Raw genomic sequence first — 12,198 nt, 5'->3', positions numbered from 1 at the left:
AATTATTAAAACAAAGTTATCTATAAAAACAACAAATATTTTAGAATTAACAAATTGACTGCTTAAACATAAAAAAATATATATAAAAGCAAATACAAGTTGGTATATTTTTTTATATCTTGCATACTACATATATTGGAGCAATTTGCAACAATATGTTAACTGACATGAGGCATTCTTAAACCTGCATTAAGTTTTATAATTTCCCCATTGATCATTGGGTTTTTAATTATAGTCTCTACGCAATGTGTAAATTCGTCCCCCTGCCCAAAACGATGAGGAAAGGCATTTAAACCTGCCACTGTTTTAATAACGAGTTCAGGTGGGTTTCCAACCATGGGTGTATCAAAAAAACCAGGAGCAATGGTTGCCACCCTTATACCTAATGGACCCAAATCCCTTGAAATTGGTAATGTCATGTGTGCAATCCCAGCCATACTGGATGAATATGCGGACTGTCCATTATAACCATCAAATGCAGCCATGGAGGATGTATTTATAATAACTCCTCTACTCTTATTCGAATCTGGTTTATTTTTAGCCATAACTGCTGATGAAAGTCTTACAACATTAAATGTTCCTATGATATTAGTTTTAACTATATCATCGAACATTTGCTGTTCATGCATTCGACCAGAACCAAAGTTATACGAGAGTAACATTCCTGCAGTTGCAGCACAATTTAAAACAACATCTAGCTTGCCCCATTTTTCTTGAATGGTTTGCAATGCTTTTTCAATGTCTGAAGTTGAACAAATATTTCCATTTAGCAAAATGCAAAGATCTTGGTTAACCCCTTCCAAAATCGAAGAGTTTTCAGTTTCAGAACACTCCTTTGGATTTAAAATAAAATCTTCTTTATGCTCAATATCCACACCGACAACACATGCCCCTTGTTTTAGAAAATTTGCCACTGATGCTTTGCCGAGTCCGGATGCACTGCCAGTGACTAAAGCAACCAGACCTTTCAACATTTTACAAAAATCTAAAAAATATATACATATACAAATTAATTAAATCTTGCCTGACACAACTAAACCGATTAATAAAACAAATTGACTGCTGAAGTAGAAAGCAATCAATTTACCTAAAAAAATATTCTACTCAGCAAAACTTGCTTGGCAGCAATAATTCGCAGTATATACAGAAATGCATGTAGAGATGTAAAGCGATAAGGTTTATAGAAACTGATACCACAAGAAATATACACATCATAAAGATATTATTGGTAAACTTTGTTATCTTGTCGAAAACTGCCCTACTTTTCAGACTGGCAGACAGACAGATATATATTTATATATATATATATATATATATCTCTATATAGCAGTATAGTAACAAAAATAATGCCTCAAAGTCATGCACTTAGCAAATAATTGGCTTTAGAATATTTGGCCGCAACTCATGAAAAAAGAAAAAAAAAAAAACTTGAATAATTTACTTCTATTAATATTAACACCTAAAACTCTTCACAAATTTTCCTTTTTTTAGAGAAAATGTAAATAAAGTATGGCGCACGTGTTGAGATACGTAATGCATGACTGAACTTAAAAAGGTTTATCTGATTGTCCTCTACAAAATTTTTTTAATACTTCTTATTTGGCTTCTACATATATCAAACAAACTTAAATATTTTAAAAAAACTTTATAAGTAAATTTAATAATTTTACTATTTTGTGTAAATGCAATTTTAAAATTTATTATTGAAAATTTTAGCGTGAGTAATATAATTAACGTAATTTTAACACTGTCATTCTGCTAAAAATTTTTGATGACGTCATGGTCGCGGAAACCGAGATGCCGAGTTTCAGCGTGTCGCCGAGCGCGAAATACCTGATGACGTCGCCCCAGCATTTGGATCCGTTCTTGATCGCGGAAAACGCGAAAAATTTGGAATCACAATCCTTAGAAACAGCGCTTAAAAACGGTGGTCTACCCATCCCCGCCGAGCCCGGTAAATCTGCAATCGAAAACGAGTTTGAAAACTTATCAAACCAGTGGCTGGGTGCTATTGTAAGTGCAACAGAGCATACTTACATTGAGGCGATCACAAAAATACCTTCTCTTAACTTAAGTAGGTCTAAGCAACTGGTCTCAGACCTGGATTACATGGCCAATGTTATTGACTCATTAGGTTTGAGTCCCTCAATCAAGTTGAACCACTTGAGGTCGCTGTTAAATGTACCTACAAACAATAAAGATAAATTTAAAGAATGTTGCGCAAAAGCTCCGCATAAATTGGCGATTTTTATTGCTGATATGCGGCAAATGAATATAGAAAATTAAGTCAAACAAATTTCTGTTCTTTTTACATATATACTCGGTTTTTACAATTTCTGTGCCGACAATGGGAACCAAACCCTAAACCTTGGGTGTGTTTTAAACAAAACAATATTGTATCACGCGCATCAAAAAATGTTTTTTTTTTAATTTTAAGTAGCGTAAAAATACATTGTGTGTATTTCTGTTGGGTTATAATCCTATTACATATTATAAACGTGCAATATTCATGTTATCATTATTTAACCGGTGCTAATTGTTATATAAAAACTTAAACACGCGGTTAAAATTTAATATAAAGCCCTATAAGCGTATTCCTTTATTTTACGTGTAATTATAAATGTATTTGGTTCTTAAACAAAGCAAAGATTTTGTTAATATTAATTATTTACAACATAAAAATATTTATTGTGTAAAAAATATGCAAGATGTATTTAAAATAAAGAAAGACAAATTAAAACTTTATTTTAAATATAAAATCTTATATGAACATGCGTTTAACTGTTACAGCAAATTTATTGCCAAATAAGGTTATGAAATGATGAAATCCTTGTCCTAATTAAACCTGTCTCCCTGAGAAATTCCTTTAAAACGAGGTCCCGGGATTTTACATATTTTTAATTAGGCAAAAAATTGTTAAACAGAACGAAAATTCATCTCCAAATAAGGTTAAAACGTTGTGTTATTACAGTTATTGTTTTACAATTAAATAAACATAAAGATATTGTTACAGGGTATTAGTTTGTTAAAAAAAAATTAACGTTTTAATTAATTGTTTAAAGTTAAGTGGATATACTTTGGGTGACAGTTCGAAAAGCGCTTTTTCAAAAATCGTCGGTACATTTAAACAAAAAACAATATTTGCACAAGTTTTCAAAACTTGTAAAACTGGACGTTTTAGATAATATATATATACAAAAAATTGTCTTACTAACTACATAAACCTTTGTCACTATATCATTAATATCTAACTACTAACTACTATACTACTCAAAACTATTGTCACTTTATAACGAAAACTTAACTAAACTTATGTCTTAGAAAAACTATTGCCACTTTGCTAGAAACTTAACTGACCTTAAGTCTTTCCCAAACCATTTTCTTTATATATACCATAAAAACTTAAATTACGTTCTACATAAACATTTGTCTATTTGCCATAGAAACTTAAATGACCTTACTTATTATTTGTACCTTTGCCACTATACCAACAAAATTTAAATAAACTTAAACAAATTTTCCCTACCACTTAAACCAATGTTACCATACCATAAAAATTTACCCAAACTACTGTGTAAGATTCAGTCAGAACACTATTAAAATTAGCTACTATTAAAAATATTGTCACAACACTATTAAAAGAATCTACTAAGTTGAACATTGTCAAAAATTATTAGAATACTGTGTTAAACATGGTCACAATACCTTTAATTCCATAACAATAAATTACTACCTTGCCTTAACACCACAAAAATTTAAACGAGCTACAATGAAAACGTTGTTAGGGATGATTGCAGTAGTTTAAAACTAAAATATTTAAATAATTAATAAATAAAATAGGGCCCAATAGGGGGATTTTTATTAAATTTTAAAATAGACAATTTTAGGGTGAGCATGTAAAAAATCTTGAAGAAACCCTAGCTCATGCGATTTCAAGAAAGATCGGTGGATTGGTGACGTCACATCGGCTTTAAATTAAATATAAAACATTTTATTGCATTATTTTAATTATTATATACTATGTTCCTTTATTAGACTACTCAAGTTTAAAATATTTTAATTTTATTACATATTTTTAAAATAAAAATAAAATATCAAGGATAAACCAAAAATTCGGTGTAAATATGTATGGCCCAATAAACATAAGTTTATTCGAAATTCGTATTTTAATTTAACTTGAATAAATAAAGCATAAGCTCATTACTACTATATTATATTAAACAACGTAATTGTAATAATATACTGTTATAACCTAATTTTATTATTAAATAAGTTTTAAAATATTAATTTTGTCATTTTCTTTTCTTCATTTTACCTAGACTTACGGGGTCCGAATTGTGCCGGGTTAAATTTGTTAAAAGTTAAAAAGTTAAATTTGGTAAAAGTTTTTGATTGATAGCTGACGTAATTGAAACTTGTTCATTTTGAAAATTAATAAAGCTATTCTTTTGAGTATGAATCAGACAATGTTACATTTTTATTAAGTTTCTATCGCCGGGAAGTATTTTTAATTGGATTCGAGGGATATCTCGTTTCTTTAATGTTTTTCGACTTCACCATAATTTTTGCAAACAAAAGTTGTTTCGCTTTAAACTTTGCCTGCAATGTTTAATTATCGTTATTTATCTATTGTTAAAATTTGGTTCGTATTATTTAGTCGGAATATACTTTCTGCCGGAGAGTGAGATTCGTTTTTTTGCCTAAAGGGAAAATGTTTATCTTTAAACTGCGCAATCTTATTTGCAACTATCAAGGTTGAATTTGTATTAAAATTTATTCGACTTCCTAATATTTTTAAATATTTGGGGAATATAAACATACTGTTAGATATTTAGAAATATTTAAATTATAAAAATTGTTTTTTAGGAGTTTAATTTTGTTTTTAAATTAATTCGGTGATATTTTAAAAAACATAACCGTAAAAATTTAACTTAGCTTAATATGCGCATTCTAAATAATAAGTAATGTGTGTCTGTTTATTTTGTATTATCGACGTAACGTATCATATCAACGTAATATTTTGCGGAAAAAATGCGGAGTTCTGCTAGGATTTAAAATAAAAATTTTAGCAGATTGACTGTGGTGTAATTTTACAACAGCAATATCAAAACAATTTTACCAATAGTAGTCTCATTTTTATTTTACAGTTTTAGTTTTGTAAAGTTACTGGTTTATGATTATATAAACTGTTTGTAAACATGATATCGTTGAGCTGTAGAATGACATCGCTTTATCAAGTAATATTTGGGGTAGTACTAAGATACGAGATGCGGGAAGTTGCGGGGTGCGTGAAATACCTAGGCCGTATGTAAACGTTAACAAAAAACGCTGAATGCGGAAAATGGACGGACTTTTTATACCCTCCCCTAATCTTCCCTTGTGCTTTATATTCAATTTCGCATCATTTCTTGACCTTTAAAGTCAATCCCGCATCACCCCTTAGCCCTTTAGATAAAAACAGCAATCATCCCGCAGAAAAGTACAAAAATTCCGTTCCGTCCTGCATTCCGCGAATTTTTGTTAACGTTTACATACGGTCCCGCACTATCCCGCATCCCGTACTTTAGTCTGTTAGTATTGTCCAATATTTGTACTAAATTTGTTTTTATATTTTTTTGTTTCTTTATGCACGTAATGCACATAGATCTTCTTAACCTATTGAATTGCTTAATGCATTACTTCCATTTCAGAAGCTACCATCATTTTTCGGAAATGGTATTCGTCTGATGTCAAATAGTGAGCCTCTTACAAAATGCATAGAAGAAAACGGTATACGACAAATCACATTGAACAATCCAAAAGCAAGGCATGTGTGAAGTGAATTGAAAACACCGATTATTGTTTGGGCCTAACTAATTTATTTTTATTTTCCTAATATAATTTTAAAGGAATGCATTGTCTTTGAGTTTAATGGAGAGTTTTAAAGATAATTTATTGAGAGGAGTTCGCAATCTGGATCTTCGAGTTATTATCATTAAAGCAAATGGACATGTCTTTAGCTCCGGTCATGATTTGAAAGAATTGGTAAATTGTGTTCAATTTTTGAATAAATTTTTTATGCCAAGCATCCTAAAAAATATAAAAATTTGGAAAACAATTAGATTTGGGTATCCCCTGGCCTAATTTTTCATTAAATAAACTTTTAGATGCAAAAGAAGAAGAGATCTGAACATGCACACATATTCAGGATGTGCAGTGATATTATGGAACTAATACAAGACATTCCTGTTCCAGTGATCGCTGAAGTGGATGGACTTGCCACTGCAGCAGGATGCCAGCTTGTGGCAAGTTGTGATTTGGCCGTTGCTTCTGAAAATTCAACTTTTTGTACTCCTGGGTAATATAGCAAATAATTTAACACTGTATGCTTACATTTGTACCACTTTAAGCTATAAACACTACATATGATGTTGGCTTATAAGGCTTTGGCAATGTTTTATTTCTTAGGGTAAATATTGGATTGTTTTGCTCTACTCCTGCAGTTGCTTTAGCTCGTTCTGTACCTCGAAAACTTGCAATGCATATGCTTCTTACTGGTGAAATTATTGAGGCACAGAGTAAGAGAGAAAATTGTATTGCATAACCCATGCACAGACCTTAAATAATTATCATCTATTTTTTACTTTAAGATAATCAAAATTAAATACAATCATTTTTAGAGGCCTTACAATTTGGGCTCTTAAGCAATGTAGTAAAAGCTGAGGAATTACATGACAATGTAATGAAAATTGCTGAACATATTTGTAGCAAAAGTAGATCAGTGAATTCCCTCGGAAAATCCACTTTCTACAGACAAATTGTCAAAGATAGAAATTCAGCATACCAGTAATATTTTTACAATAATTTTCATACATAAATTAATCTGAATGCATAAATAACTCTAAAAGTAAGATTTTAAATAAAATGTGTTATATAGGGATGCCTCCAATATAATGGTTGAAAACCTAAGCATGTTGGATGGAAGAGAAGGAATAACAGCATTTCTTGAAAAAAGGAAACCAAATTGGAAGCATGATTATGACTGAAATAATGTTTAGCCCCCGTTGTTTTGTCAATAAATTGTAATGATTTAACTTATTTCCTAATGATGTATAGATGTTTAATTGGTGTTTTTGTGTAAGGCGATCTTGTATTTTACTTTCTATCTCTAATTAATATGCAACTGTAATTTAATAATGCCAAAATTGTATTTATAAAATAATTCTTCTGTCTATTCCTACTGTTCAAAACTTTTCAATACATTATTTTGCAATTTATTTAAAAAAAACTTTTATTTTTTCTGGTATTGTAATTTCTTACTTAGCTATCTATTTTTTTTAAAAAGAATATAAAAACTGTTTAGTATCTTGTTAAATTTATGATTATCATAACAAACAATGATTCAAAACTATATGAAACACAAATGATTTAGTGAAGAAATGTCATTGAAGGTAAAAAGAGGCAACATAAATTTAAAAAAGAAAAGGTAAGAATTACAGAGCATAGGTAAATGACATAATTGAAGCACAATAAATATTAGTTTAGCAGCTTTTGTAAATGGGTAGTTAAAGCATTATTTAAACAAAATTGTAGCAGGTTAAAATCTATTCTTACTTCCTAGGAATCGTCATAATTTTCATTATATTGTACATTAATATTTATAACACCAAAAGGTAAATGATATTGATATACTAACTATTGATACAATTCATCGACAAACACTACAATAATAACAAAAAACACTGGAACATGTTGGAAGTATATTACATAAACTATTTCAATTTATGACCTATTTTTGCGAAGCCTGTTGATTAGTGATTTAATATTTCTGGTCGAACCACCAACAGCAGAAGATTTGGTTGTTGGCAGGTTGTTATTAGTCGGGGATATAATAACTAACCTATCACAAATATCTGGACAGGATTGAGCTGGTTTTAGCGGGTTTTTGTTGCTCGATTTTGACCACAAATTGTTGAAGACTTTGCTGGAAATTGTTGAGCTGCGGCTGTGTTGTTTAACACCTTTTTTTGGTAGTGATTCATCAGAATAGTTAAATGTTGTTGATCTGCGACTGTAAAAAATATAAATGTTAATTGATTTTGTCACATTAATAAAAAATTTAAGCAATATATGATTTTGAAAGTAAGTTTTTATAAATTTTCCAGAAACCAAAATATTTTTTTAAACCGAAGTTATTGAAAAAAATACTTACTGTTTTGTGTTTTCTTTTTTTGAGTTTTGCATTGAAGCAATGTAAGCTGGTTTGGGTCTTAAGTTTGTCTTTAAAGCCTTCATGACATCAACAGACTTTGATCTAGCGAGTGGTTTTAATGGTTTAACTTCGATATCGGAAGGTTGAAATCTTGAATATTGAATAAAAGAACCTTGGAGATCACCATCTGCATACCTAGGTAAATAAAAATGAATTAGTATGACATAAAAGTTAACTCTAATATAGTTTGCTTGTACCAAGTAGGTAATCTGAAGTTGCTATAAATTAAGTTTTATTAAAATAAACTTACTGTATTATTGGTTTTTTCATTCTTTCCAATCTCTCTTCAACTGTAGATGCTATAATAGAAGGGACTTTCATAACCTAATACAAAAAGGTAAAAATTAGATAAGGATAAACATTTTAGAAAGATGGTTTTATAAATATTAATATCCTTAATTAATAATTCATATACAAATGATTTTTTAACCACATACAATATACAATTTATTTTTTAATCACTACAATTATATAAATTGGGACCTAAAAATTAGTTAAAGTAGTTAATGACGACTTATTTAATTCTTACCTCTAAATGATTGTCAATTAAAAATGTAACAAGTCTCATAGCCAACAATTCATCAAGGTATACTTCTTCAAAGCATGCCAATATATGACGTGAAAAAGTGTGCAATAAAAACACCCTAGAGATAAAAAAAACAATGATTAGTTACCAGTCTTTCAGGCACCATAGGTCATTAAACTTACACAATGGAAAACTAATTAAAGCCCAAATGTACTATAAATTACTATACTGAAATAAAATAATTAAAAAAGGCTTACCTTGTTGGCATGTGCTTTCCAATATGGGTTAATTTTTGATTGACTGAAACCTTAGCCATCAGCCTGAGCAAAAGGTGTAATTTTCTTCTATTTGCAGGTGGCAAAAGCAACAAGGAAAACTGCAGGGCCTCAATCGCAACAGCATTTGTTTCTGGCCTCAACAGGCACAATATATTGGTAAATAACTCATACAAATCATAGGTAAGTAAAGGCTCATGAGAGGGGGCCTTGACTGATGCATAAACATTTTCTGATGATGGAATGTCTTTTGTATAAGAGGTTGTAGTTGGTTGTACTGTTGCGTTGTGACAATAATAATCGCAAATTGCCTTCAGGACATCTTTCTCAAAACCTGGGTAGCAGGGAAGGCCTGCGTCTCTTCCATTTGGCCAGTTAGCCAAACATGTCATAGCACTCAATGCCCAGTATGGTATATCTTGATCAATAGAAACCTGAACTACACCAGATTTGCCAATCTTGGATGAATTATGTCTAATCCAATCACCTAAAAAAATACCAAAAAATGTTAATTTTAAACAAAAAAGAATGCAAAATAATATGTATATATATGTGTTATTACTATCATATTTCAAAAATCAAAAAAATTTATTTAAAATATATTAAAAATTGCATACCTTTTATGGTGGGTGGCATAAGCAAATCATCTAAACTTTTAAGGTGAAGAGTCTTCTTCAGGTTTTGAACAACAACATCTTTCCAAACATTACTTATTTCTTCCTCCGAAATCTTGTTGGGCACAACTTGGCATTGAGGGACTGGGGGTAAGGGTCTGGTGTGCAGTGGGGGTGAGGGTAAAGACGAAGCAGTTGATGTTGGTGATGCATCTGAACTTGAATTCTCAGAATCTAAAAAAAATTTAATATTTAAAACATTACATTGTTAAAAAAAATCTGATGATTTATTTAACTGATCCAAGTACAATTAAATGTCATTTTATTTAAAAAATCTTATTAAATATATAAAATATATATTACTAAAGAAACACACCTGTCCCATTTGTTTTGGCGAACTTTTTTGATTTTTGTTTACTTTCTTTTAGTGGTTTCAATTTTTGTTTCTTGCTATCACACTGATCTCTTTTATGCAAAACATTCTCATTAACAAGGGATAAGGGTTGTCTTTGTTGAAATCCCAAAGTTTGTCCAGGTGCACTGGCTGCAAATCTAAATAAAGTAAAAGCAATGTACATTAACATCTTAATGTGATTGGTAAAGTCTACACTATTTAAAAATGCAAATACCACAACCAAAAATGCAAATAAAATAATTTACCTATTTTTTTAATATTGTTTTGTCACAAATTTACATTAGGATATCAAACTTGTACTTTAATTAATCAAATATATATAATATTTTAAATGATTAATATTTAAAAAGATGTAGCCTAAAATGTTGTACTGCTAACATTGTTTCACATAAAAAATAATAAAAATTTACCTGTATAAATGATTATTATCATCGATATTTTCGTTCCCCCATTCACCATGTACATCTTCAATCACATGGTTCTTTAGAAATTTCTGAAGCAATTTAATAGTCTAAAAAAATGGAAAATTAAAAATATTAAGTGACCTAAATTTGAGCTTAAATAGTATCAGAAATGTCCTTTGTTAATTAAATGGTTTTAATTCCCTGGATTAAGTTCAAAGGGTATTATCTTGCGATTATATTGATATTACCCTTATGGGAATGCTATTTTAAATGCCTTTAATCCTTATCTTATCTGATATATCCACTTTTAGAAGATTTAATACTTTAAACTTTGTTTGTGACTAGAATTCTAAAAAGCTTAATTAAAATTTATCAACACCAAAGTCATGTAAAATTTCAATTTGTAATGTTACATTAACTACTAATCGAAAAAATTTAAAATCACTCTTAAATAAAATTTTACCTGTTGTCTTGAAACTTCGCTGCCAATATTATGATTTTTCTTTAAAATTTCGTGCAAATAATTAATAGCATCATTTGCAGTGAAGCAGTCACTATGCAATTTTAAGTGGCGTCGGTGACGTCTTCTTGGCATTTTCTCGCGAAAATTTCGAACGATTTCATTCCAAAGTTTTGTGGCTCTGTAAGGTCCTGGTGTGATTTTTCTTCCACTCATACCAGCGTGTGACAATACAGTTACTTGGTCGTACATTTTATTTAATACTACTTACTAATTTAAAAGTTAATTTAAGACTAATTTAAAAAAATTTAAATTCCTGTAACAAATAAAGTTTGTTAAAAGAAATAAAAATAACGCCTAAACTTTGAGATTTAATATACTTTTACTGTTTGATCGTCAGTTTCAACATACGACAACAGCATATTCATAATAAAAAATAAATCCGCCATGTCTAATACAAAATAACTAATACTTCAAAAACTAATCTATACAACTTTGCATTACAAAATTGTATTAGTAACTTTTTTAAAAGGGTTCGTTCTAACAACTACATTTACGTCATTTCTTGCTGCTTGCGTCATACAAACAACCTGAACAATTAAATCATTTACGATGAGCAGCGACGCTTTTAAATTTTTTCAAAAGCCCGCTTCGCTTTCTGAATGGCTTAAAGTGCTCCTTTCTCTTTCTATTGTTGTTTACAATCGCGTTCTCTCTTATTCAAATCGCTTGCTCCTATCTGCAAGAACAGCGATGCACGTGCGATAACAAAATAGATCGGACGAACAACAAACAATAACGGGATTAAAAGTAATAAAGGTGTTTAATTGAACTAAAATTAACCGTGCAAAACAACACAGAATTTTAAAGCCGGCTTATATCGGTTGGTTAACGTTGTTGCACTAACAATACGCAACCAAATTAGTATTGTTATTTTAAACACCTTAGATTCGAGCAGGTGACGGCTTATTTTAAATATCTCTAGCATAATTCTATAATACTTCCAGGTGAATGATTACTCTTTAACCAACTAGTATTAAGTACCAACTAAACATTTAAACAATTAAAATCAAGCAAAATTGGCACCTGTTTTTGCTTTAACACACAACCTGCAACTTTATAACCCTAACCCTCACTAAGTGAACTAGTCCTTTAATTCGTTTTATTTTAAACCCACTGTTCGTTAATACGACTACGATGTCAAGTGTTCACAGAAATGAAGTGACTACGATTGGTCTGGCGACAATTTATAT

At 30.1% G+C, this 12,198-nt stretch overlaps 2 protein-coding genes and 1 pseudogene across 2 annotated transcripts; 1 reads left to right on the top strand and 2 right to left on the bottom strand.

Moving 5' to 3' along the window:
• Positions 1–4: 4 nt before the first annotated feature.
• LOC145752648 (3-hydroxyacyl-CoA dehydrogenase type-2 pseudogene) lies at positions 5–977 on the bottom strand (annotated as a pseudogene).
• A 4,150-nt stretch (positions 978–5,127) lies between these two features.
• LOC145753060 (enoyl-CoA hydratase domain-containing protein 3, mitochondrial-like) lies at positions 5,128–7,320 on the top strand. The gene is made up of 7 exons (XM_082569449.1): positions 5,128–5,237; positions 5,691–5,806; positions 5,889–6,024; positions 6,147–6,337; positions 6,448–6,557; positions 6,660–6,825; positions 6,917–7,320. Exons 1-7 carry the CDS (start codon positions 5,199–5,201, stop codon positions 7,023–7,025), a joined length of 867 nt encoding a protein of 288 aa, XP_082425575.1. The 5' UTR covers positions 5,128–5,198; the 3' UTR covers positions 7,026–7,320.
• Positions 7,321–7,424: 104 nt separating this feature from the next.
• Positions 7,425–11,256, bottom strand: LOC145745255 (DEP domain-containing protein 1B-like). The gene is made up of 9 exons (XM_082563273.1): positions 10,949–11,256; positions 10,492–10,592; positions 10,043–10,218; positions 9,670–9,900; positions 9,035–9,539; positions 8,781–8,895; positions 8,502–8,575; positions 8,192–8,386; positions 7,425–8,050 (listed from the first exon to the last, which is right to left on the bottom strand). Exons 1-9 carry the CDS (start codon positions 11,195–11,197, stop codon positions 7,762–7,764), a joined length of 1,935 nt encoding a protein of 644 aa, XP_082419399.1. The 5' UTR covers positions 11,198–11,256; the 3' UTR covers positions 7,425–7,761.
• Positions 11,257–12,198: the final 942 nt, after the last annotated feature.

This window comes from Corella eumyota, chromosome 1 (assembly GCF_963082875.1).
Source record: "Corella eumyota chromosome 1, kaCorEumy4.1, whole genome shotgun sequence".
NCBI classification, from domain to species: Eukaryota; Metazoa; Chordata; class Ascidiacea; order Phlebobranchia; family Corellidae; genus Corella; species Corella eumyota.
Note: the sequence above shows the minus strand (reverse complement) of the source record. Positions and strands in the feature narration are given on the sequence as shown.

Bases quoted from the DNA above. Each gene is read 5' to 3' on its own strand.
- LOC145753060 (XM_082569449.1), top strand. From the start codon at position 5,199: ATGATATCGTTGAGCTGTAGAATGACATCGCTTTATCAA. The intron at 5,807-5,888 runs GCATGTGTGAAG...ATAATTTTAAAG, and splicing joins TTGAACAATCCAAAAGCAAG to GAATGCATTGTCTTTGAGTT. The intron at 6,826-6,916 runs GTAATATTTTTA...TGTGTTATATAG, and splicing joins GATAGAAATTCAGCATACCA to GGATGCCTCCAATATAATGG.
- LOC145745255 (XM_082563273.1), bottom strand. From the start codon at position 11,197: ATGTACGACCAAGTAACTGTATTGTCACACGCTGGTATGAGTGGAAGA. The intron at 10,219-10,491 runs GTAAATTTTTAT...TACTTTATTTAG, and splicing joins GATAATAATCATTTATACAG to ATTTGCAGCCAGTGCACCTG. The intron at 8,576-8,780 runs GTAAGAATTAAA...TTTTTGTATTAG, and splicing joins TAATTGACAATCATTTAGAG to GTTATGAAAGTCCCTTCTAT.